Genomic DNA, 24,958 nt, shown 5'->3' on the forward strand with positions numbered 1-24,958 from the left:
GAGTAGGTAAATAACCTAAGAAAACTTTGGCTTTTTAACACAGAGAAAGCCAAATTCTAATTTTACACCAGTGTACTTTTGACATTAAAACCCACCTCCTTTTAGCTTACATAAACCCATTCCAATCCTAGCTTGACTACACATAAAATTCCTTTTTTCAATATCCTTCTTCCACACACCTGCAACTTTCTTTCTATATTCATTCAGCTGTTATTTCAATACTCCAGCCTGAATCAGGTTCCCCTCTATGTGGCTAATGCTGTTCGCTGCTATCTGCGATCTTCTCGAGGTTCTGCACAGAATTTGGGGCAACGGAATTCTGGCAGCAGTCTGTATTTTAAAAAGTCTCTCCCCCTCCTCCTTTTTTTTTTTTTTTTTTTTGGTGTGTCTTCATTCTCTGTGGGTAATCTTTTTTGTTTATCTCCCGGGTGTTCACATTTCAAAGACGTGATAAGATTTACAATTTCAAGGGACAGAGAAAGAATGCAAGTTTCCTCCCAGAAGTCTTTTTGGGGAATTGTTATTGCAAATGTTCCTTTATATTAGGGCCCAGAAAGAGCATGAGGCATTTTTTCTATTTTCTCATCAATTACCATAACATCCTCTTCTTCATTCTTTCACCACTTTCCCAGAAATTCCATCTCTCAGGATTCTAATCAGACTGCCACAAGTACCTGGATCTTAAGACAGCTTGCGTCCCCCTAGTCTTACAGAAAGGCAGCTAAGGCCTTTAATTTACTATCCTGCCCTCCCAGCTTGTCTGCCAGCCCCAAAGCCAGCAGAGCGGTGGACACTCAAAAGCTTTTCTCTTACCTGAGCGCTTCTTCCAACTTTGTAACTTGAACTTCAGCCTCTAGTTGGACATCCACGGCCAGCCAACTGTGCAGCCCTGTGCTTCCCTTCTCTACCTCAGCGTACTCTGCGCAGTTCCACAAACAAGCCTCTAAATCAGTCAACATTTTTGGGGTGTCCCCATACTCACACAATACTCCTCAGGCATCTAGCATGTGAACCACGGACCACCTCTCCTTACATAGAGGTTACAGACCATTTCCCCTGTGGATGCCTCTTTCCAAAGGCTATGAAACTTAATTAAGAGGCTTATACCAGCCACCCTACCCCACAGAGAGGTCAATGGCCAACTCAGGATGTTCCCCCTCAGATGTCTCATTTCCACGGACTGTGTCTTTGATCTCCTGGCTGGCTCACGAATGTTTGGTTTACAAACTCTGAGGGAGCTTCCCAGGTGTGGTCTGCAACTGGCTTCCATGTGCACAGGGCAGAGAGAAACCAGTGAAAGAGGCAGCCACTCCAGATTGGTAGCAGCAGACTTTATAACCAAAGAAACTTACACACAAGCCTTGTCTTGGACGGCTGCAAGAAGAGTAGGTCTCTGGGCCCATCTGCCAAATCTTCAAACTTTATATAGAGGTTTCACCTGGGTTCAGCCATGTATACTGTGCAAGTGTACTCAGCACATATCACTACCTCAAGGCTATGTCCTTGGGGCAACCTCTGAGTAGGGGAGTCAAGTGGAACTCATGTTCCAAGAGTAGGAAAGGAGGCGAGGAGCCTCTGTTTGCTGGGGTCCAGGCTCAAAGGTCAAAAAAAAAAAAAAAGTCACATCTTCTCAATGATCTCCCTCAACACTATTGTTAGGAATATAAATTGGTACTGCCACGATGGAAAATAGTATGGAGGTTGTCAAGAAATTAGAAATGCAACCATTGTAAGATCCAGCAATACCACTCTGGGGTATGTATCTAAAGGAAATGAAAACAGGACCGCAAAGAAATATCTGCACTCCTACGTTCATTGCAACATTATTTACAATAGCTAACATATAAAAACACCTTAAGTGTCTATCAACAAATAAATGGATTGAGAAGATGTGGTTTATATATACAATGGAACATTATTCAGCCATGAGAAAAAAGTCATGGGATGACATGGATGGAACTTGAGGGCATTATGCTAAGTGAAATAAGTCAGACAGAGAAAGACATGTCCTCTATCCTCTCACTTATGTGTGGAATCTAGGAAAGTTAAATATAGAAAGAGAGAATAGAATGGTGGTTAACAGGAATGAGGGAGTGGGGAAAATGAGATGTTGGTCAAAGGGTAAAGCTTCCAATTTTAAGATGAATACATTCTGGGAATCTAATGCACAACATGGTGATTATAACTAATAATACCATATTATATACTTGCAATACTTGCAAGTTGCTAAGTGAGTAGATCTTAAATGTTCTCACCACAAAAAAAAAAAAAATGGTAATTACGTGAAGGGATAGAGGTTTTAGCTAATGCTGTGGTGGTAAGGAGTTTGCAGCGTATAAGTGTGTCAAGTCAACACATTGTACACCTTAAATTTACACAATACTAAATGTCAGCTATTTCACAATAATCTGGGGAGAAATAAATCATAAGTAAAGGGGGGCCTGAACAGAGCTAGAGCTCAGTCGATAGCTGTGGCGTTCTCAAAGTCAGGCTCCCAACTACAAGATTATGGAATTCTCTCACATGAATTATCATATTGGTGACATGACAATCCAATAATGAAGTGGACTCCACAGCTGACTTGTAAAAATTAAAATCCTAGTGCCTAGTGTGAGCAATAGCATCAGATTATTTGAGAAGAGCATAGATGCCAGGCAGTAACAACTCTAAATTAGTTTCCACTTGACTAAAGTTTTTTGATCTCTATTTGTGAGCCAATTTTGAGAAAATGTTAGACTCATAAAGATCCTTTCTTGCATCGCTAGAGATATCTTTTTAATCATTGAAAAATTCATGTGTAGCATCTCTTCTTACAATATGTTACGATAACACACTGTGAAATGTGAATCTAAAGCATCAGGTAATTTGTAATTCAGCTCTGGGAGCCTATTGAGGGAGAGAAGTTTTGGAAGCAGACTGCCTACGATCAGGCCATCCAGAATCACAAGTAAAAAACAGCTTGTTGGCATTTGGATTCTTATTCTGAACTATTTTATATTCCTAATACTTACAGAAATGAATAGAGGATTAAGAGAGGTGTCTATTTTTGTCTCTTCATTGCCACCTCAGAATTATATTTAAACCTTCAGAATCGGCAAAGACCAAATTCTCAAAAATGTATAAAACAAGTACAAACAGTCATCAGTCCTCTACTTAAGGGATGCCTACTGTGTGCAAAGATGTGAAAAACTGGAAATACAACAGTAAGTAGGAGAAACAGTGTACCTTATGAGGGGCTTACAGGCTAATGTGAGATCACAGTTAATGTGAAAGAAATCGAGTAGTGCTCAGGTTATAATTCTCGTCTCAAAGTGACCGTTTATTCTAATCATGCCTAGATATTCCTTTAGTAAACAAGATTCATTCTTACTGTGATGTGCAAGTTATACTAAGTTAAATATGCTGCATTTGTCAGTATGGGATCCGTGTAGCCGCTCCTTCCCTGACAAATAGTAAACAAGATCAGTAAGATTATCTATCCTGTCTCATTCACTGAGGATTAGAATTGTGATCTTCAGCACAAACTGATCACCTCTGTTCCCTGTTGCAGCACTCCTTGTTATTGTGACGGGGGAGGTATCTTCATCTTATTTAGAAACTACTTGTCTCTTTTGCCACTTAAAAATGTCAAAGCTGACTTCCTAAAGCCTCATTTTTACCAGTGGCTCTCAAAGAGGGAGTGGTTCTGGGACTAGCAGCCCTGGCATTGGCGGGGAACTTGCTGGAAATAGAAATTTGAGGCCCTATTCCAGACCTATTAAATCAGAACCTCTGGGTGTGGGGTCCAGCAATTTGTGTTAACAAGTTGTGCAGGTGATTTGAAGCATACTGAAGCTTGAGAACCATCATTCCAATCCAAGGTCATTCCCCTGGAGATCCTTCCAAGATTGTCATTCACATTTCCTAGAGCTACACAGTCCCTTGAGGTAGTTAGTAGTCAGTGTGGCTTTGCAGCTTTTGAAATGGGGCTAGTCCAAACTGAAGTGTACTATGAGGGTAGAAATTGTCCAGACTTCGAATATTTCATTAAAATATATATATATATCTAAGTAATTTTTTGATCAATAAACTTTATTTTTTAGAGCAGTTTTGGGTTCACAGTAAAGTTAAAAGGAAGGTAGAGAGATTTTTATATACCCTTTGCTCCCACATATGCATAGCCTCCCCCCACCCCCATTAACAATATCCCTCACCATAGTGGTACATTAATTATAATCAATGAATTAACATGTTATTATTATTTGAAGGCCAGAGTTTACATCAGGGTTAGCTTTTGGTGTCACACATTCTATGGATTTGAACAATTGTAAAATGACATTTATTCACCATGATAGTACCATACAGAATAACTTTACTGACCTAAAGTCCTCTGGGCTTCACCTGTTCATCCTTCCTTTCCCCTGAACACCTGAAAACCACTCATCCTTATACTTTCTCCGTAGTTCATAGAGTATGTGGCATTTTCAGATAGGGTTTTTAGACTCAGTAATATATATTTAAGGTTCTTCAATGTCTTTACATGACTTCAAAGCTCATCTCTTTCCAGCACTGAATACTATTTCATTGTCTGGATTAGCACAGTTTATTTATCCATTCATCTACTGAAGAATAATTTTGTTGCTTGGAAGTTTTAGCAATTAAATATAAGGCTGTTATAAACATTCTTATGAAGGTTTTTATGTAGATAACGTTTCCAAGCCATTGGGGTAAATACCAAGGAGTGAGGTCGCTGGGTCATGTGGTTAAGAGTATGTTTAGTTTTGTAAGAAACTTTCAAACTGTCTTCCAAAGTAGCTGCATCATTTTGCATTCAGGCCAACAATGTACAAGAGTTTGTTACTCACATCCTCACCAGCACTGGGAATTATCTGTCTTCTGGACCATTCTAATAGGTGTGTAGTGGTATCTCCTTGTTGTTTTAATTTGCAATACCCTAATGACATATAATGTGGAGCATCTTTTCATATGCTTACTTGTTATCTGTATATTTTCTTTGGTTGAGAAGTCCGTTCAGGTCTGTGGCCCATTTTTAATTGGGTTGTTCATTTTTTTTATTGCCGAGTGTTAAGAGTTCTTTGCATAATTTGGATAGCAGTCCTTTATCAGTTGTTTCTTTTGCAGATACCTGGCATATCTTCTCATTCTCTTAACCAATAATATTTTTTCTTATTGATTACATATTGACATGATTGAATTTCTGAGGTGTTGGACTAGATACAAAACCATATTGAAATTGGCTTTACTTTTTAATCTTTCCCTAATGTGGTGACTAGGTAATTTAGAAGTTCATATGTGGTTTACATTTTTTGTCCATTTTATGTTTCTATCAGACAGTGCTGTGCTAGAGTCTTACATTTCTTTTTAGAAAAGTCTCCCATTTCACTGTGATACATGGTGCAGAAAGCAATCCTAAGCAATAGCAATAGGAGTTCTGAGATAAATACTATAGTAATGAATTACAATGAATTGTGAAAAACATTGAAAAGAATTTATTTAAAAAAATATATTACTATATGTTACGTAGTCAAGAAAACAATCCTGAAAAAGGAAACACTTGCCCTAAATCAATTCTACTAGCAAATGTAAATATTATCACTTATACAAGATTGAATATCTGTTATGACTGTAGCCTCATACCAGGAACTAGATGTTAAACACTGCCTTCATTTCAAAACTCATATGTTCATACTCTGTGTTAAAATGACTGCTTAGCCTGAATATGTTGGACATAAATGTCCGCCTACCTTTTCAGACCCTCTTGGACTCATCTGTTTCTTAGTACCAGGCCCTCTTGCTTTGCCTTAGCAGTGACCAGTCATCATGGAGACATGAATGAAGAGCTCCACTCTGGTGCCTGGGAACTGGTTTTCCAGGCAGCTGCCAGCCTAGCCAGGCAACACAGTCCAGAGCTACTGGGAGAAAGAGAACTCCCCTTGGGTAAATTTTGATCAATGAGAAACAGAAAATGGCAAGTGTACACAGATTCGTGCCTTCTTTTTCTCCTCCAGCCTAGTAGCCCAGAGAGGTGTCCTTCCACACTTCGTCATTCAGCAGAAGCCATAGTGCTGGCCACTCCCCGGCATTGCATCCTTGCCTGTTCTCACAAACATCTGAATCCAAACACAAGATGAAATGCTAGGTGGGTCAGAGAGAAGGGAAGCATAAACAGGTTAATGAGCTGTGAAAAAGCAGTTGGGGTCATGAATCAGAGGCCTCATTACATAGAGATGATGTGCGGAGTCAGGACAACAAAAGTAAATTTCTTCAGTTAAAAAAAAGAAAGCATGTTTAGTTCAAATGAAAGGATTTTTTTTTCATTTCCATGCCATATGAGGATGACTTGTACTCTGTGCAATATAAGGGTTATTTCTGAAATATAGTTAATTTCCTGCAGTTGAACGAAAATAGCTTCTGTAAGTAACAATTGACTCACTTTTTTTACTACATATTTAGAGGTAAAATGAAGATCCTCCAATAGAAAGCTTCTCTGACTTATTCTTAGGTCACCTCCTGCTAGTTGTGAATGTGACAGAAAAGCTAGCTCATTAGTGCTCTGTAGATGCTTGTGTGGGAAGACTTAGCATCCCATTTTACTTAGCTGTTTGACATTTTTCTCTCTAATGTGTAATCTACTGAGAGAAGCTAATCCTCAACTCATCCTGCTCAGTGGGAAGTGAAGAAATTGCTAATTATCCCATCGTGAATCCACAAGTACTATAAAATTTGGTTTGGGTGTTTTGTATACAGCATTAATGAACTAACACCCATTCCTCAATGCAGTGATCTAAAAGTAGGATGTCTACCGGATACTCGCCTTATATTTGCATTGGGCAAAAAACTAGGAATATAAAGGAAAATTGCCTTCACATGTTCACAAGTGGCTGGGAAACAGTACTGTCACATTTCTACAGGGGCAAAGGTAAAGGAAACTTCTGAGAACAGACTCCCACAAATGCCAGGGAAGAATGTGATATCCCAACATGAAGGACTCCTAAGAGAAAAGTCACAATCTGGCAGGCCCTTTGGCTGAATTCAGCTCACAGACAGGTTGAATTCAGCTCATTTGGTGTTTTTATAACAAGAGCTAGTTGCCAAAATTTAAAAATTGGCAGGCTGCACATACAAATGCAATCTTTATTTCTGACTTCCTTTGAAAAACAGGTCAATCTAGCATACCGGTCCCACGTTCCATGTGGCTTCTGTTGGGTGGAGCAGGGGAGCACGATCTCCTCAGTTCACCTCTGTTCCTCCCACCCCAAAACTCCTTCTCTAATTCATTTTACGAACTCACCACCTGTTAGGATTCTCAGTTAAGAATTTTTCTACACTTCAATTGCATCTGACATGATAGTCAGATTTTTAACGTGGGGATATTCTGGGACAGTGGTTCCCAAGTCTGAGCACACACTAGCATCACCTACAGAGCTTTAAACGCTGCTATGAGGCCACTTCGGCCTCATAGTCACCAAGTCCCCCACCTCTTGGGTATAGCACTCAGGCATAAGGGTTCCTCAGAGTTCTCCAAGTTATTTCAATATGCAGCTATGGTTGAAAACCATTGTTCCTGAAAACTTTTCAAACTCCTGAAACCTTTTTCCACAGAATTTGACAACCAGGTAATGCCTTATCAGGAGCAGGAAGACAGCCGATGGGATGGCAGACAAAGGGGCAGGCAAAGGGGAGACAGAAATTGGTTACGTCAGGGGTTTGTAAGCTGGTTGCACATTAAGATAACACGGGGAGCTTTGGACAAAAATCTCCTGTTGTGGCACCACTGCCAGTTCCTGATTTGAACGATCTGGTTTAGTACTCATTCATCAGTTTTTTGCTTTTTTTTTTTTTTTAATTGCCTGGTTTTTCTAGGAGAAAGCTAGGATTGAAGACACTGGTTTAGAGCACTTAACTACAACATAGAGTACTTACCTGGGTAGGAGTTACTTACTCACCTAATGATGAGCAAACAGACAACTAGATACCATTGAACAAACCTGCCTTTCAATAGATCTCATTTTCTTCCTGTGTGTACATCTGACCTTCAGCTCACTTTAGCTTTTGAATTTCCATGAAAAGTTATCACGTCTCCAAACTTAGAGGGTGAGTTTCTAATTGAGAGAGTCTACAGTATAATTTCATTTTTAACATATATTTTAAATGCCTACCAGCTGCTGGTTTCTATCTTGCTTCTTGCTCTGTCTCAAGAACCTAGTGTGGAATCTGGCACCTGGTAGACTCCCAGTAAATGTTTGCTGCATTTAGAATAGAGCCGGAGACTTTTCATGAATTCTAACATCTGCCTCTAAATTTTCTCTTTGTTCATCCTTTATTATAAAACAAATACCACAATACGGTCCTTTTCCCTTAAAATAATTTCCTCAAAGTTTTAAAATATAGACTTATCTCAGAAAGTTATTCACTAATTTAAACTTTTCTTGGGGTAACTGCTTTCATTATTCAACAATCCAGCACCCTTGTCACCAGCTCATAGTTTCTTCTCTTTTATCTTCGTTTTTGAATTTCTGGTTCAAATTGCAGAGGATCAGAGCTTTTGCCAGACAACTTGAAGCAGCATGGATCAGGTAAGGAATAAATTTGCTGTCTACCATCAGGGAAACAAAAGTTATATGGAGGAAAGCAGGAAAAAAAAAAAAAAAACTATACATAATCAAAAGGAGGCAGCAAAGTTACAATCAGGAGAATACAAACAGAAAGGCTGAGAAGATGCAGACAAAATCTCATGCATGTAATAGAATCAGTAGAAATGTTCAGAACAGAGACAAAAAGTAGTGACTTCCTGGTGATAGACATGGAAACCTCCCTAAGCCATAAGAACATAGACAAATGTATTGTTTATCATCATCTAGGGTTGGACTTTCCTATTTTATAAAATTCCCTCAAATTAAACTTCTTCAGCTCCTAGACTGTATCATTTGGAAATGATATCCTACCTCATGTGTGTGAATTTTGTCTCATATTGATGAAAGCAACACTTCTCAAATATCCTCTAGACTGCTGACCACAGTGGCAACTACATATAATTGTCTTTCTCCAACTCATTTATGGATTGGGCTCTGAGGCAGATTGTATTTTCTCCAGAGAGCTCAAATATCTGCCATTCTACATGTTCTTGTTAAACTTTTCCATTCCCTTATTGAGAAATGGAGTTGACTTTCACTGTCCTTGAGTCTGGGCAGATTTGTGACTTGTTTGTAAGCAATAAAATACGCTAGAAGTGATTCTAATGATTTTTTTAAGGCAAGAGATAAAAAGTGATGTAGCTTCCACTTTCATCCCTATGACACTTGCCTTTGGAGCTCTTGAAATACCACATAAGAAGTACAACTACCATGGGGCCATCATGTTTTGAGGCAGTTCAAACTAGTTAACACAGAAAGAATACCTGGAAAAAAATTACATAAAGAGAGAAACATGGAGGCCCCTGGGTAGCTCAGTCAGTTAAGCGTCGGCCTTCGGCAGACTCAGGGAGCCCTAACTGGGGTCAAGCCCACATAGGGCTCCCTGCTCAGCCTGGAGTCTGCTTCTCTCACTCCCTCTGTTCCCTTCCCCCCACCACTCATGTTCACTCTCTCTCTCTCTCTCTCTCAAATAAATAAAATATTTTTAAAAAGACAGACAAAGATGCACAGCCGACCCTGCTGCTCCCTCTCTAGCCACCGATGACTAAAATTGACTGAGAGATTCTTAGCCATAATTATACAGCCATGTCTTTCCAGAACTATTAACCAATAGAACTGTGAATTTTAATAATAAAATAATAGCCGTTGGTTTAAGCTACTAAGTTATAGAGTAATTTTTTTTTTTTAACAATAAGAAAAACATTTTTATTCCATGGCTCTTTCTTTGGATACAAAAGTCCCTACTTAATCAGCAGTGTGCTTGTAAACAACCAGTTCTCAGGGTTGAGGAGGTGGGATGAGGAGTGGGGGGTGGGGGGGAGGGAGGAGCCCTAATTTGTAGTACTGGCTGATTACCTTGTAGTTTCAAGCTACCAGCCAAGATATCACTGAAAGTAGAGTTGGAAAGACTTACAGTGGCACATCATTATGCTTTTTCCACCATATGGACACAATAGGTATAAATAGCCTCAAGAGTATAGGTCATCATCAATTGTAGAAAATAATTTGGAAGAGGTGAATTTTAAGTTTATCTGTCTTTGTTTTTTATACAGGTAATTTTAAATATATACAATTTAATGTTTAATGATAGCAGTGTCCAACTGGCAGCTTACAGAATTCCTGAGAAGTTAACTGTCGGCTCCAGCACACCCCTGTGCTTGTCCTTCTCTATTACTCTGATCCTCAGCCCTTCTGTAAGTGCCAGCACTTAGGGAAACATGTCAAATGTCAGGTAAGATCTTTTTGGTGCGTGCTGTGCCTCCCACTCAGCATCCATCCCATTTAGCCTCCCAGCTTGCCCCAGTGACTTCCATCTGATTATCCATAATCATCAATATCAAAATCCATTTCCCAAATTAATTTACTAGGACTTATTATAGTATGCCCCAAAGTACCTCAAATTCAGTTTACAAAGGGTTGAAGTAATCATCTTTCTCATCATCCCTTTTCCCAGTTCTTTATCTTGTTTAATAGCATCATGAAACCCCTGGTCCCTGAGCATGCTTGAATTCCACCCTCTCCATGTCCAGGCATCATGAGATCCTGTTATTCCAAGAGATTCCTTTTATCCTGTTATTCTTGTTATAGCCCTCAGATTTCATAATTGTGTTTACTTCTCTCTGCTTCAGATGTGAATATCATAGTCTGGGTATTGATGCTTTCTTGATAGATCACTGTAACAGCATCCCAACCTCTGGGCTTCTACTTATCCTTCCTTCACTCTGACCTCGGGGTTCCTTTCCTGACCATGCTGTTTCTGTGGGTTGCTACCATTCTTCCAAGATTGTGAGGAATAGTAGCACGTATCACAAGCATTTCCACTCCGTAATTTTATTGTCCACTGGAAACAAACAAGAGTAGGCCCCCGGGGCACACACAGGGTTTATATATACACCTTTATATACACAATGTCTTAACTCAAATTACAAATTTATTTATTTATTTATTTTAAAGATTTATTTATTTATTCATAGAGACAGAGAGAGAGAGGCAGAGACACAGGCAGAGGGAGAAGCAGGCTCCATGCAGGGAGCCTGACGTGGGACTCGATCCAGGGTCTCCAGGATCACATCCTGGGCTGCAGGCAGCACTAAACCGCTGCGCCACCGGGGCCGCCCTCAAATTACAAATTTAGTCTGAATTTTCCTATTGACCAGTACTTACCCTGATTGTGGAATTCCACTACAATTTAGGTCATTTAAATTGTTCATAATCCATTTCAGAGATATTTCTCCTTTGTTTTTTTTTTTTGTTTTTTTTTTTTTAATTTTTATTTATGATAGTCACAGAGAGAGAGAGGCAGAGACACAGGCAGAGGGAGAAGCAGGCTCCATGCACTGGGAGCCTGACGTGGGATTCGATCCCGGGTCTCCAGGATCACGCCCTGGGCCAAAGGCAGGCGCTAAACCACTGCACCACCCAGGGATCCCGATATTTCTCCTTTGTATCTGTACTCTCTAGCAAACCCAGCCAATGGAAATTAAAATCTATATGAGAGATATTTGCTATGGTCTAGAGATTAGTCTTAATTTTTCTCCCTGATTACACTATGAGATAGAGCTATAGAAATACAATTATGGGCACCCAATTTAATTCTTGAGAAAAGATTCCCTCAGGAGTTTTGTCACTTTGATCAACCTTAATTTATAACAATAGAACCATCTGGGTTTGATTTCTGTGGACACCAAATTAAAAGAAACTCAGTTAGTTTACCCACACTTCACCTCTGAGCTGTATCATTTCATTTAAGTGACAGTAGCTGCATAAGCAAAAATATATTGGATTTTTTTATTAACCCTAATTCATATACTCAGTATTTTAATCTTAATCCTAAAGTACTTAGGTTCAGCATGAGTTGCTAAAATGAATAAAATTCATTGGATCATAAAAGAAGATAGAAAAGTTAAATGATCTGAAATACATTTTATATGAGACTCTCATTTTTCAATAAACCTTCAGAAAACATGCCTGTATTCTACAAGAAGGGATATATTGCAGACACATTGGAGTTTTCAATAACTTCTGATGTTCACAATGGATTATTTAGATGCTTATAACCGAAAGAAAATGTTTTCCATCAAAATATGCTGAATTACATTTTCTAGGGATATTTTTCCAATATAGTCTTATACAGTGGGGGAAAAAGGGCTTTAGAAAACTATCTATCTTGAAAAGAAAAACAGATTTTACTGTGAGATCTTCATGTTCTTCACTCCCATATAGAGAGTTTTTCACTTCTTTAAAATCTGGCTCAATATAGACAGCTACACACAAGAGTTGTTTTCCTCTTCATGATGCCTGCCTCCTGACTGCTATTTTGTACTTGTCAACCACGTCCCAATGTTGTCAGCCTCCCATTTGTCAAAGGCACAAATGCCACTTGCAAGATTTTACCACTTCACCTAAAAAAGAAAAGATGGCATTTCCACACAACTGTCACGGGATTTCTTGTTACGCCACTTTGTTTTGATTATTTCCCATGCAGAATGGGATGGATCTTGAGCTTCAGATAGAAAATAAATTGCAATGAACTATTATAGAGTATTACTTGGATTTTCATAGTGTGCTGCTTTACCAAGATCATTTATGCATTCATTCATTACCCATCCACATCTTCATGTAGTATTTATTTTAATAATGGTTGAAATTTATTGAAGACTTACTCTAAGCCAGACCCTGTGCTCAGCTTTTCACATGTTATCCCATATATATCCCCTTATAATCTTAGGAGAGGTTGTACTTAGTACAATAATAGTACTTAGGTACTATTATTTTTTATTTTTCTTTTAAGATTTTATTTATTTATTCATGAGAGACACAGAGAGAGAGAGAAGCAGAGACACAGGCAGAGGGAGAAGCAGGTTCCATGCCAGGAGCCCAATGTGAGACTCAATTCTGGGATTCCAGGATCATGCCCTGAGCCGAAGGCAAACGTTCAACCACTGAGCCACCCAGCCATCCCTAGGTACTATTATTATATCTATTTTCCAGAGGAATAAGTTGAGGTTAAAATGCTTTTCACGTGGGCCAAGATTTCTTTCTCTGTACTTCCCACCATTAGCTTTTAGAAAGAAATATTCATTCCTAAAACTGGTAGAGAAGGTGATTTCCAACTTCTGCAAATACAGTTCCAGATTTAGCAAACAAAAACATAGCATGCCCATTTCAATTTAAATTTCAGACATAAACTTTTTGGTATAAGTATGTCTCGTACAATATTTGGGACATATATTTAAAAATTATTCATTGTTAATTTAAAATGCAACATTAAATAGGCATTCTGTATTTTATCTGGAAATGCTATTTATAAAGCTAGTTTAGGCTTCTAAAATTGGATCCCATATATCTTACGTAAGCAAGGCTTATCCAAACTCCTGCAGGTACAAAGCCATTTTCCATACTGTAATCTTAGCTTTGATTCCAGACACTCTGTGGAACACGCAGAGTGATTCACGTGTCCCCATTGGACCTCACCTGCAGTGCCCTGCAGGCCCCCACCTACCAAAACCTAGACCCCTTCTCTCGGCAGGAGGAGAGATCTTTGCTTCTGGGTCTGTCTTTGCGCAGTGCCATGTATCTGCTGTGTTGTCTACAGTTTGGGTTCCTGACCCTGCCAGCCCCTCCTGCTGTCCTTGGAGACCTTTGTACTTCTCCAGCCTGACTGGTGGCCACACTTGTCCAAGCCTGTCCCAGAGTCCACATTGGAGCTGTGGGCTCTGTAAGATACCATCTCATCATTCCCTCAAAACTCTTAGGAAAAAACGTATCTTTTCTATGCTGTACAGAAAGTCTGCACACTGAAGAACTCAGGGCACCAGGGTGAAGGGACCATGACAGATTCAACATGATCAAGAAATAGGAACATGGAACCCAGCAGGGACAAAAATAAGAAGGACTGAGAAGGTCCAACTTCAGCATAGGTGGAGGTTTGAAGTATAGACAATGCTGACAGATAAGAAGAGCAGTACTGCCCTCCAGTTGGTCCCTTTTGGATATAAATGTCTTGAAAAACTCCGGATACATTCTTATTGTTGGCAGGACTAGTAGGTGATAGAGTACCATTGGACTTTCTTCTGCCCCACCAACATGATGACTTTCTCAGATTCCCCCTGAATCTTCACCATGTAAAATGAGCATGCGCTGAAATTCATTTAATTTTTAGAATGAGTTTTAGGTTAATTCAAAGGAAAGCAATACCTTATTTATCAATCCATAAAATGCAGTTACATGACCTTACATGCTCCTACCTGTCAACACTGATCCCTTACCTGGTATTCACTTATCCAGTATGTAAAGTATGTAAAGTATGTCAGATATAATATGATATAATAATAAATCACATTGTACAGGAGCTTGGACTAGAAAAGACAAAGAGGCAGACTCCAACATCAGCTCCATCACCTACTATGTGATTTTGCCTGGATGGAATCATCTCTGTGAGATCACTTTTTTCCCTTATGTATGAAATGGTTTGATACCCACAGAAAAGGGTTGTGCTAAAGATTTTTAAAAGTGCTGATTTATAATTGACTGAGGGCTAGTGAGTTCTTCAGAGATACTGGTTCTCTTCCCTCCTCTATGTTGGCGATAACTTCTTCTTGCATTCAGGTTAATTAATTTTAATTTCTTATATGAAGGAAATAGTACACAAAGCCCTCTCTAATGGACCATCTGTATTTGTATAGGAGAAAGACTAGACTTAAAGACAGGAATCTTGGGTTTGAGTCTTAAATTGACCAAATACTATCACGGGTGGAATAATTTATCTTAATGTTGTGCCAAAATGTGAGCATAGGAGACCCTTATCCTCACAAATACTTAATTGTCCTTAAAACTGCTGAAGAAAACTATTCACATGTCATTACAGTAACATTTGTGAAATCACTTTGGTCATATCCATCACATGAATTTCTGAGCATCTTTATTTTTCAAATAGATTATGTGCCACAACAACTTGTGATCATTAGCAAAAGAACCCAAGCACAGGCCAGTCAAGATCAACCTAGAACAGCCAAGTGATCAAGGTGGTTTTAAACTCTAAAAAATATAATAAATGATGGTTTTTAGGTCTTTAAGACTGGAATGGTTTGTTATGCCACAGTAGCTTCGTGATATGCTGTTTTTAGAATCCTAGCCCATCTCCTACTGATCCTCAGATTTCCCTAATTCTCCTGGTCCAAAATCATTTCTCCTTCCTCTGAAGGTCTATGGAACACAGAATTCTTACCACAAATTCACAATTAATCCTTGGAGTACATACATATATTTTTATATCCCTAATCTGGTGGTAATTGCCTTGTTAAGAGAATCTAGTGCCTCTTTAAACTCACCAGATCCTCATACAATGCAAAGAATATATATGTTTTGTAAGTGTTTCTTTCTTTGATTAGTATACTTTTTTTTTTATTATTCAAACCCCATCTGATTTTTTTTTTTTTTAAAGAAAGATGGCATTATATGTGCTCCATGGCACTAGCTCTCAACAATTCTGATTTAATTAAATTAGGGTGAGGCCTGGGCAATGGTATCTCTTAAATTTCTCAGGAGATTATAATGTATATCCAGGATTAAGAATTGCTGCTTTCAGCTTGGCTCTGAATGGATTAAATCCTTAAGAGACTTTCTTTTAAAGGTGTTTACTCTGCCATGTTCATTTACTCCAGGTAGAAATCACTGACTGCCCCTTATAATCTGCTCAGGTTTTTGGCTTATTGATATCCTCCGGCTCCAGCTATTTCTCCATCTACTCTTGTTCCTGAGCAGAGCTGCATGAACCCTTGGTTCTTTTTATACTTTAAATACAAACAAATCCTTTAAAACCAAATTGATTCGGCTGGGGAAAAAAATAGCACCAAGTGGAATGTTGATATTTTTATAACTTCTATGTGAACAATCCATATTAAATGATTAATATCATTATACTGCAATTTATATCTAGTGCCAGCTAATGAAATAAATTAGTTTCAACATCAATTCAACCTGCTTCTCTTTCTCAGATATTCTTGTTAGCTTCATCCTGAATGTTTTTCTATAACAGCTCCCCTGCCATACTGGCTGCACCATTGCTGGACTGTTGGCATTGATTACTGAAAAGTCCACTGCAAGAAGGAGGAATATGCAGGGAGCTGGTTACCATGGTCACTTTATAGTCAAGTTGGGAAAAAAATATTGACAAGATATATATTCCTTTTTAAAAAGAATATTTTTCTTTTTAAAAAAATTGGAGATCCCTGAGTGACTCAGCAGTTTAGTGCCTGCCTTCGGCCCAGGGCATGATCCTGGGGACCCGGGATGAGTCCCACTTCGGGCTCCCTGCATGGAGTCTGCTTCTCCCTCTGCCTGTGTCTCTGCCTCTCTCTCTCTCTCTCTCTCTCTCTCTCTATGTCTCACATGAATAAATAAATAAAATCTTAAAAAAATAAACAAAATAAATAAAAAATATTTCATTTTTAAGTAATCTGTACACCCAACATGGGGCCTCGAACTCACAACCCCAAGATCAAGAGTCACATGCTCTGGCAACTGAGCCAGACAGGCACTCCAAATTATAAATTATTCTATTGTCTATTTATTTTCTAAAGGAAATGTGTATTTCTACCCCCACACATTTTGAAAGGCCCTGATAGATAAGCAAGTTCTAAAACCATTTTCAAGGATGTAGCACAGAGGACTTGATTTATTATATTAAACAATAACATTACATATGTTGCGATACATTGCTGTACTTACAGTGTTTTCTCATTCCCTATCTTGAACCTTCAAGGAAGTCCTAGGAAATCAGAAATATAGATATTTAGCCACATTTTATTAATGAATAATTGATAATTAAGTCAGAGGGCTTCTGCAAGTGACCTCAGACTCCTTAGTGGCAGAATTGGGACCAGACTTTCTTTTTCCTGATTAGCCTTCAAAGCCAAGAATCAGAAACCAAGAATGACATGTTTGGAGAATCTGAGGTATGCAGGTTGTATAGGAGGGAGAGAAAATTTCACGTAGAAAGAAGCTGTATCATCCATACTCTCAAACACTGAAATGGTAAATGTGACTATAAATGTTCCACTGAATTGGCTCTACTATCAGAAATGCCAACATGTAAGGAAGGTTCCCATTTACCTGACCATGTTATTAAATAAATAAGCCATTTCTCTCATGAAGAAGTCATTTAAAACCAACTGCCCCAGATGCAGCACATCCTATTAAACCAGTATGTCTATAAATTTAGGCAATGAATCCCTCAGAATGTGGCATAGCATGGATCCATGTTACCGGTCACATGAGGAGTAGATTCAAAGACTCTGGGAGAGCAGAGTCAAAGGGGCATTGAAATAACATCCTTAGAGTAGATATTCATTGAAACAGGATGGAAAGATGGTGATGCACCAGTCAGTACCCCAAGACTTCAAGGAGAGATTGCGGCCAATGTCTTCTAATCTACTATTTTGTGGAGAATTGTATGTCAATGGAATGGAATAGTGTAAAGAATATCGACTTTGCAATCAGAGATGCAAAATCCCTTTCATCATTATATTAGTTGAGTGACATTGAAAAGTTGTTTTATATATCTGATACCCTGGGTTGTCATTTCAGAAAAACATATATAATCAGGGGTGCCTACTCAGGCACCTGAGCTGTTGGTTAAGCATCCAACTCTTGATTTCACCTTAAGCCATGATCTCAGGGTCATGAGATCAAGCCCTGAGTCAGGCTCGGGCTAGACATGGAATCTGCTTGAGATTTTCTCTCTCCCTCTCCTTCTACCCTTAGCCTCTGGCTGCTGGCACATGCGTGCTTAATAAGTAAATAAATACCTACATATATACATACATAAGAAAAATATATAACTGATGAAATAATTTAATATATTAAAAACTCCTCTAGAATATATGATACAAAATATATAATATAATGAGTGCTCAAAAATAAGTGTTTGCCCTGTTTCCTTCCTCCTCATCTATTTCCCCTAATAACTATTACAATCCCCAAATCTTCTAAGTTTTAAACATTTATCTTTGTGGAATGCTTAACAGTTCAGAACATGAAGTCATACATAAGTGGACAAATCTTGTCTACTTATAACTGGAACCTTGAGCAAGGAATTTAATCACACCTTATTTCAGGACTTTCTGAATTCTTCATTTATAAAATAGTACCTACTTCTTTGGGTTGCAGCAAAGAGTAAATGAGGAAGTATAGGAAAAGTCTTAATGCGTGGCTTATAGCAAGTACTCAGCAAGCTCTCTAGTCGCCCATGTTATTATGTAGTGTTATGTATGCCATTCACCACCTATGGGCTCCCTGGGTTTGACTAGGGCCCCTTACCTGTGGCAGAGCACCTTTGTCTCTGTCTGCTAGCATCTGTCATCTGTCAGTTCCACCCAAGATGGACACACCAGCCTCCTACTGACTGAAGCACCACCATACCTTCCCACTAAGCATCTTCGCTCCAGGCAAGCCCATCCTGGTGATTTTAGGCTTCTTGGGTATCTCCAGGTGATGGTCACCTTCATAGCAGTTTGCAAGATGAAGTTACATACTTCACCTTTCACTGATCTCATATGTAAAATGAACTGGCTCATTTCAGGTCTCAAAGTATGACGATGGTCATGTTTAAAGTGGAAAGGATATGATTTGAAATGCAATGCCATTATTTTTCTCTTGCGCATATTCTTTTTTTTTTTAAGATTTTATTTATTTATTCATGATAGTCACACAGAGAGAGGCAGAGAGGCAGAGACACAGGCAGAGGGAGAAGCAGACTCCATGCACTGGGAGCCTGACGTGGGATTCGATCCCGGGTCTCCAGGATCGCGCCCTGGGCCAAAGGCAGGCGCCAAACCGCTGCGCCACCCAGGGATCCCATCTTGTGCATATTCTTAACTGGAACCTCTGTCTATTTAAATATTGATGATATATAGAATCAGCATGTAAAGCCTGTTCAAAGTCATATATTAGATGTTTTATTTTAGAGATTATTAAAACAAAAAGACATATTTAGCTATCCAAATTTTTGAAGCTAAGCCAATTTTGAGGAGTCTGACAAAATCACAGATAGCAGGTATCATTGCTAACATTAAAATAGTCAATCAAACCCTCAGTTATAATGTTGTTGTTTTAATTGTCTCTTCCCTGCATTTTGTTCTGGTTTCAAGCACCCTCCAGCACATGAAATGTTTATTCATTTTTGATACTCATTCACAGTACCCTAAAATTTCAGAAAATTCCTGTCTCACATCAACTTTAAAAAATACTTGATTTTTTAACTCTTTCTTAGATTCCTAGTAGAACTGGGATTTAGTGATTGAATTAGAAGAGATAACAGAGGATTTGTGGCCTGATTCAAATCTCTACTTCTTTCCTTGTTAGCTCTTTGACCTTGGATGCATCACTGAATCCTCCTGAGCCACCTATCCCTCAAAATGTTGGCTCTGAAGTTTGGCTAACATAGCATATGGGACCAAGCTCTCACATGAGGCCCTTAGAAAACCAAGAGAGAGAGAATCCAAGAATATATTTTTGTCTGGATTGGGGAGGGATTCTAGGTCCTCAGCTTTTCTCAGTATTCAGCAATAGCCCCCCCCAAAATGATTATTTGTCACAAAATAATACTACATATGTTGATTAGTTTTCTTTCCATTCAGCTGGTATTACAGGTACTAAAGATATTCACACTGGTTTTTCATTAAAACCCAAAGTTCAGGATTGGTAGTCATATGTGATTTTGATAAAGTTAATTTTGGCATTTGACAGCTGTCATGATGCTTAAATCTTGAAAGCTCTAAAGATGGAATAATAAAAGGGAACTTCAGTGCTAAAGTGGAAACTACTGACCTACATCTAAGGCTTGAACATTTAGAATTTGTGAACACATAATGCTACCTAATACTTTAAATTTTGTTTCTCAATTACTTCTCATTCTTCTTTTCTATCATGGAGGACCAATACGTGGCTTCTGGGAGCTATCTCTATCCACTTCACAGAGACAATACTGCCAAATGCTATTTTCTCTTCTCTGTTTCAAAGCTCTCAGACACACATTCTCACACCAAATTCTCAAAACAGTTGCTAGTTCATCAGCAGGAATCGAGACAGGGTGAGGAAAGTCAGACCCAGGAAGGCTAAGAGAATTTCATGAGATCAGAGAATGATTGTGACAAGTTCGGGGCTAGAACTAGGGTCTTGATTTGGCCAAAGGCAGTTCCAGTCAACACATTTTGAGCCAGCATAATTATTAAATAATCCCCCTCATCTTCAAAGGGAAGATGGACTGATTCCATGATCACCTTAGCTGGAAAACACATCTCCTGGGTCTCTGTCTCATGCTTGTTCCACTGTACCCAGCTGGGTTTCGATACATCCATTACTTCAAGAAATAAACATCGCATCTCAGCTACTGGAGAGCAGAGAGGAAATAACCCTGGAGGGATGGGGGGTTGAAAATGGATTCATTACCCCCTTGGCACTTACAAAATGTCTGTTTCCATTTCTTTTTTTTTTTTTCTTTTTTTTTTCTGTTTCCATTTCAAATTACTACCAAGAGTATTAATTTTTCAGACATCATGCTGAATGACGTCCCGAAGTTTATTTTTTTCTATCAGTATTTCTCCCAAAAGCTGCATTCTAGAAAAGTCTAAATCATTATTGTAATCATAAAAAGATTTTAAAAAATCAGCATTAATTTGTACTCTCTGGACAGTTTAAGGGTTCAACTGAATTCCATTAAATTTGATTTCATTATTAATAAATATCAAATGTTTTTATCAAGCACTCAAAGAGTTTCATTTCAGCTTTGTGTTTCCTTTAAAATTTGAATTTAAATTTAAACCATCTGTTCCTCATGAACACAACACATCATGCTTATCGGTCCAGGCTAAAGGTTGCAAGTTGCATATGCTATCGGTCCGGGTCTTATTAGCATCTGGCTCATGAATGTACATAGCAAATAGCTCACCGTGTGAAATGGAGCCAGGCAAACCATCCTTCAGTTCAGTTAGCAAAATGAAGAACAACTCAATACTAAAACCTTTAACACGCAGATAGCTCTTCATGTTTTCTGCATTTGTTTGAATCATCTAACATCTTTAAAATGCAAACAGGCCAGGTGCTACTGAAGTCTTCAGATATAGAAATCAGGCTCTAGTTCTCTGGTCAGTCTGATGAGTAGGTTCAGCCAAAGACCACATAAAGAGAGAATCCACTGTCCTTCTAACAACACAGGTTCCTTCACTCTTGGCCTTCTTTTTCTTTATTCCTGCACATCAGTCATTCTTTCTGAAGCTTTTCTGTTTGTCCAGTGGGGTTCTCCAGCATTTCTTCTACTCATAGAAGAAATCTTCTACTTCATGCCACCCCACCTTCTCACTTCATGCCACCTGAAGCCCTGTTCCACTCCTTCTGTGCAGGCTGTACAGGTAACTTCCAACTATGGATGGGGATCCCTGAAAGGATCTGGCCACCTAGAAATGAGGAACCTGTCTGTGGGCACACAACTTCCAGTCTTGTGGAGCACTTGGACAGAGGCCTGCCCTGAGCAGCTCTCTCTTGGTGCCAAGAATGTCAGAGTAGGGATCCCTGGGTGGCGCAGCAGTTTGGCGCCTGCCTTTGGCCCAGGGCGCGATTCTGGAGACCCGGGATCGAATCCCACGTCGGGCTCCCGGTGCATGGAGCCTGCTTCTCCCTCTGCCTGTGTCTCTGCCTCTCTCTCTCTCTCTGTGACTATCATAAATAAATAAAAATTAAAAAAAAAAAAGAATGTCAGAGTATCGGACAAGATGGAGCCTCTGACCTCACAAAACTTCCAGCCTCTTTGGCAAAGCAAGCCTTAGGAAAAGTAAATTTAAGTATGAGGTGATTCCACCATTCTTTGAATGCAAGAAAGCAGGGCATCCCATAGTCTATAGAGCTGGGAAGGTCTTCTTTGGAGAAATGACATGTAAGCTGAGATGTGAATAAGAATGGAAGTTGGTCAAGAAAAGCCAGTCAGGGTTGTGATAACTCCTCAAGAAATTACTTGAATAATAAGATGAACTGACTCCTTCTCAGTCAAGTCTTTCAATATCAGCATTGCCTTATTGCAACACCTTGCTTTGCTGTCAACCAGCCTCATTGCAGAACTTCTGATGCCATAGATCCTGTTAAGTACCAGCTCATTCCCTAAGGGATGAGCCACAGTTCCAGCATTTTTCCAGAATGTACTTCTGTCCAGAAAAATAAGGTATAAATAACTTAAAAGACATTTCACACATTCAAGTCAGCATGGATGGCTACCAGGGGCTGTTAGTTAGCCAGGACAGAATGTGAATGATCATAGCAAAAGAGTTCAGGGATGCAAGAAGCAGAGATCTCAGATAAGAAGCCTGCATGAGCAGAAAGGCCTGTGTGAGAGGGAAAGATTGATGTGCAAAGGACCCAGGATTGCAGGGTCAGTGACCTGGAATCCAATCCCCTATGTCACTCCCTCACTGAGACACTAAGAGCAGTGCAGGCAAAGCGGTCCGTACTGAGGATGGCACTTGGTAGTGTGCTCTTAAGTGATAGATCTATTTATTATCAACAGTTGTTAGAAGGCCAGACCAAGTTTAAGAGCCATTCAGACAGGGAAAAGCAACATGGATCAGGGCTCTTCTCTCCCCAGAAAAGTTAGAAGAGGCACGGTGGAAAATTCCAGCGACCCACACTCAAGCTAAAGCAGTAGCACAGGCAACTCACACTTAGCAGCAGCAGTGAGGGTCTCCTGACCCCATATCCATGAATTCTGCAGGTCCAGCACCCAGGATTCTGTAGCTACCTCCATGCTCAGGGCTGGTGACTTACCCTCCACTTCTAGGCACCAGCTGGTCTGAGAAGACAAGGCAGTAATTAGAATAATTAGGACAAATCATTGCAATGAATTAATGAATCACCAGCCCCACCCCACGCCCCCAGCACCATGGTGGGTTTAACAAAGAGCGTAATTCCTAAAAATGCTACAGATTAATAAACATTCTGTGGCACGTCCGGGTCCAAAGGACACTCCAGTAAGAGGAAAGCGACTTTCTCTGTTCCAGATTTGGCTGATCTGGTTGAACTGATTTTTTGAGGATAAGATCCTGGAGGTTAGAGGCCCTAGCAGCAGGAAACATTACAAATGCAATCATTTCAGCTGAACCTCAGGCAAATGTCCTCTTTCTCAAAAAAACAAAAACAGAAACAAAAAACAAAAAACAAACAAACAAACAAAACAGTGTTCATGGTCCTTCACTCTGATTCCTGAACCATGGGAAAGATTCTGATTTCTTTTATTTTTTTTTAAGATTCTGATTTCTTGGCTGACATTGTATTCTGATGTGTGGTCCCATTTCATTCATCAGGAAGCAGTGGGTGTAAAGCACCAAGAATATACAACTCATAGCTGTGATAGAGGAACACTAGGTATATTCTATAAGGTTTTTTTTTTCTATTTAATATAGTAATCATATTAAGAGATGTTATCTTCATATTACCAAAGAGAAAACTGAGAGTCGGGTTGATTGCATATAAACCTTGCCCAAGGTTACACAGAAAGGAAGCAATGGAGAGAATTCAAGTCAAGGGGGCTCCTGAGCTAGTATTTTCCCCCACATGTGTCCATGTGTCCCTATGACTAGCTCCATCTTGTTAAGAATCAGCAGCCCACTGCATCTCTGCTTTGGGACATTTGCCTGAGAAGTAAAGCCTCATAAATTAGGGATTGAGGTATGGAGTGAAACATTCAAGACTCTGCATTTGGAAGATTAAAGAAAACCTCCAACTATATCTGAGTGTACCTTAAATTCTGCTCCTCCTAACTTCCGAATTCCAAAAAAGTCAAGACACTCCAAGCTATGGATGTTCAATCTAGAAAATTAACTCTGAGGAAACAAACCAGAAATCTCTCTCTCTCATTCTCTCTCTCTTTTTTTTTTTTCCGGTTGTGTAGGCTTAAAGCAAGGACATCCTGGACTGACATCTTTGGATATCAATCATGTCGGAAGGCCAGCAGGGAAGATAGAGCCTTCAGAAGGCTTCAAGTCAGTGGGGTCATCGCCGTGCACCTTCCAGTGTTAGCAAGTAACAAACATTTTCAAGGTGGTGATAAAATTGGAATTGAAGAGGGCTGACACAGATAACGCATCCTTCATGAGGACAAGCTCATGTTCTGTGATCTAGCCAACACCAGTGTGTGAAAGACAAGCTTTAAAAAAAAAAAAAAAAAAAAAAATCACTTCCAGTTCCTAATGACTTTGGAAGAATAGCATAATAACCCATCAAATCATTTCCAGTGATTTCCTCCATCAAAAACTTAGATAATGCTAGTGAAAGAACTAGCATTATCTAAGTTTTTGATGGAAGAAAATATGTTAGGATTTGAAGCCAATGAGAAAGAATTCTTGAGATGTCTTTGGTGCAAAAAGGTCGTTTTATTAAAGCATGGGGACAGACCCTGTGGACAGAAAGAGCTGCACTGGGATCAAGAGGAGTGGCCCATTATATACTCTTAAATTAGGAGGGGATTAGGGATAGGGTAAAGCTCTAAGGAATTCTGGAAGCAAGGTTTCCAGGACCTTGAGGGGACTAGCTATTGTTGGGAAAAGGTCATTTATTACTGTCTAATAAAACCTTTCATGAGACCCTTCAGATGTATATCTGTGGCCCATATGCTTGGGGGATGAATGCCAATAGGCATCTTATGGCAGTAGAGAATAAAGGAAATTTCTAAAGAAAAAAAAATTTTTTTAAAGAAATTTTTATATGTTAAAGTAGGCTTACAGGATCCTGGGGTTGGGCTAAGGTTACCTGTTGCCCTTAGCAAACTATTAACATCAAGACAG

At 39.2% G+C, this 24,958-nt stretch overlaps 1 protein-coding gene across 7 annotated transcripts in view; it reads right to left on the bottom strand.

Moving 5' to 3' along the window:
- Positions 1 to 4,087: 4,087 nt before the first annotated feature.
- The window catches only part of LOC144291661 (uncharacterized), a 183,451-nt gene continuing 162,580 nt past the window's right edge, over positions 4,088 to 24,958 (bottom strand). For 4 of the 7 annotated variants that reach the window (XR_013359040.1, XR_013359037.1, XR_013359036.1 and 1 more), the window contains 3 exons: positions 22,839 to 22,968; positions 16,863 to 16,902; positions 12,042 to 12,535 (listed from right to left, as the gene is read on the bottom strand). Coding sequence is in view for 1 of the 7 variants with exons in the window: in XM_077861337.1 (XP_077717463.1) it covers positions 6,010 to 6,110; positions 22,839 to 22,968 (231 nt within the window). In the remaining 6 variants the exon portion in view is untranslated. Of the gene's footprint in view, positions 6,111 to 12,041; positions 12,536 to 16,862; positions 16,903 to 21,154; positions 22,328 to 22,838; positions 22,969 to 24,958 lie in introns of those variants that run through there. The other 3 variants (XR_013359038.1, XM_077861337.1, XR_013359041.1) reach the window with 3 other exon arrangements.

Source organism: Canis aureus, chromosome 20, assembly GCF_053574225.1.
Source record: "Canis aureus isolate CA01 chromosome 20, VMU_Caureus_v.1.0, whole genome shotgun sequence".
Taxonomy (NCBI): domain Eukaryota; kingdom Metazoa; phylum Chordata; class Mammalia; order Carnivora; family Canidae; genus Canis; species Canis aureus.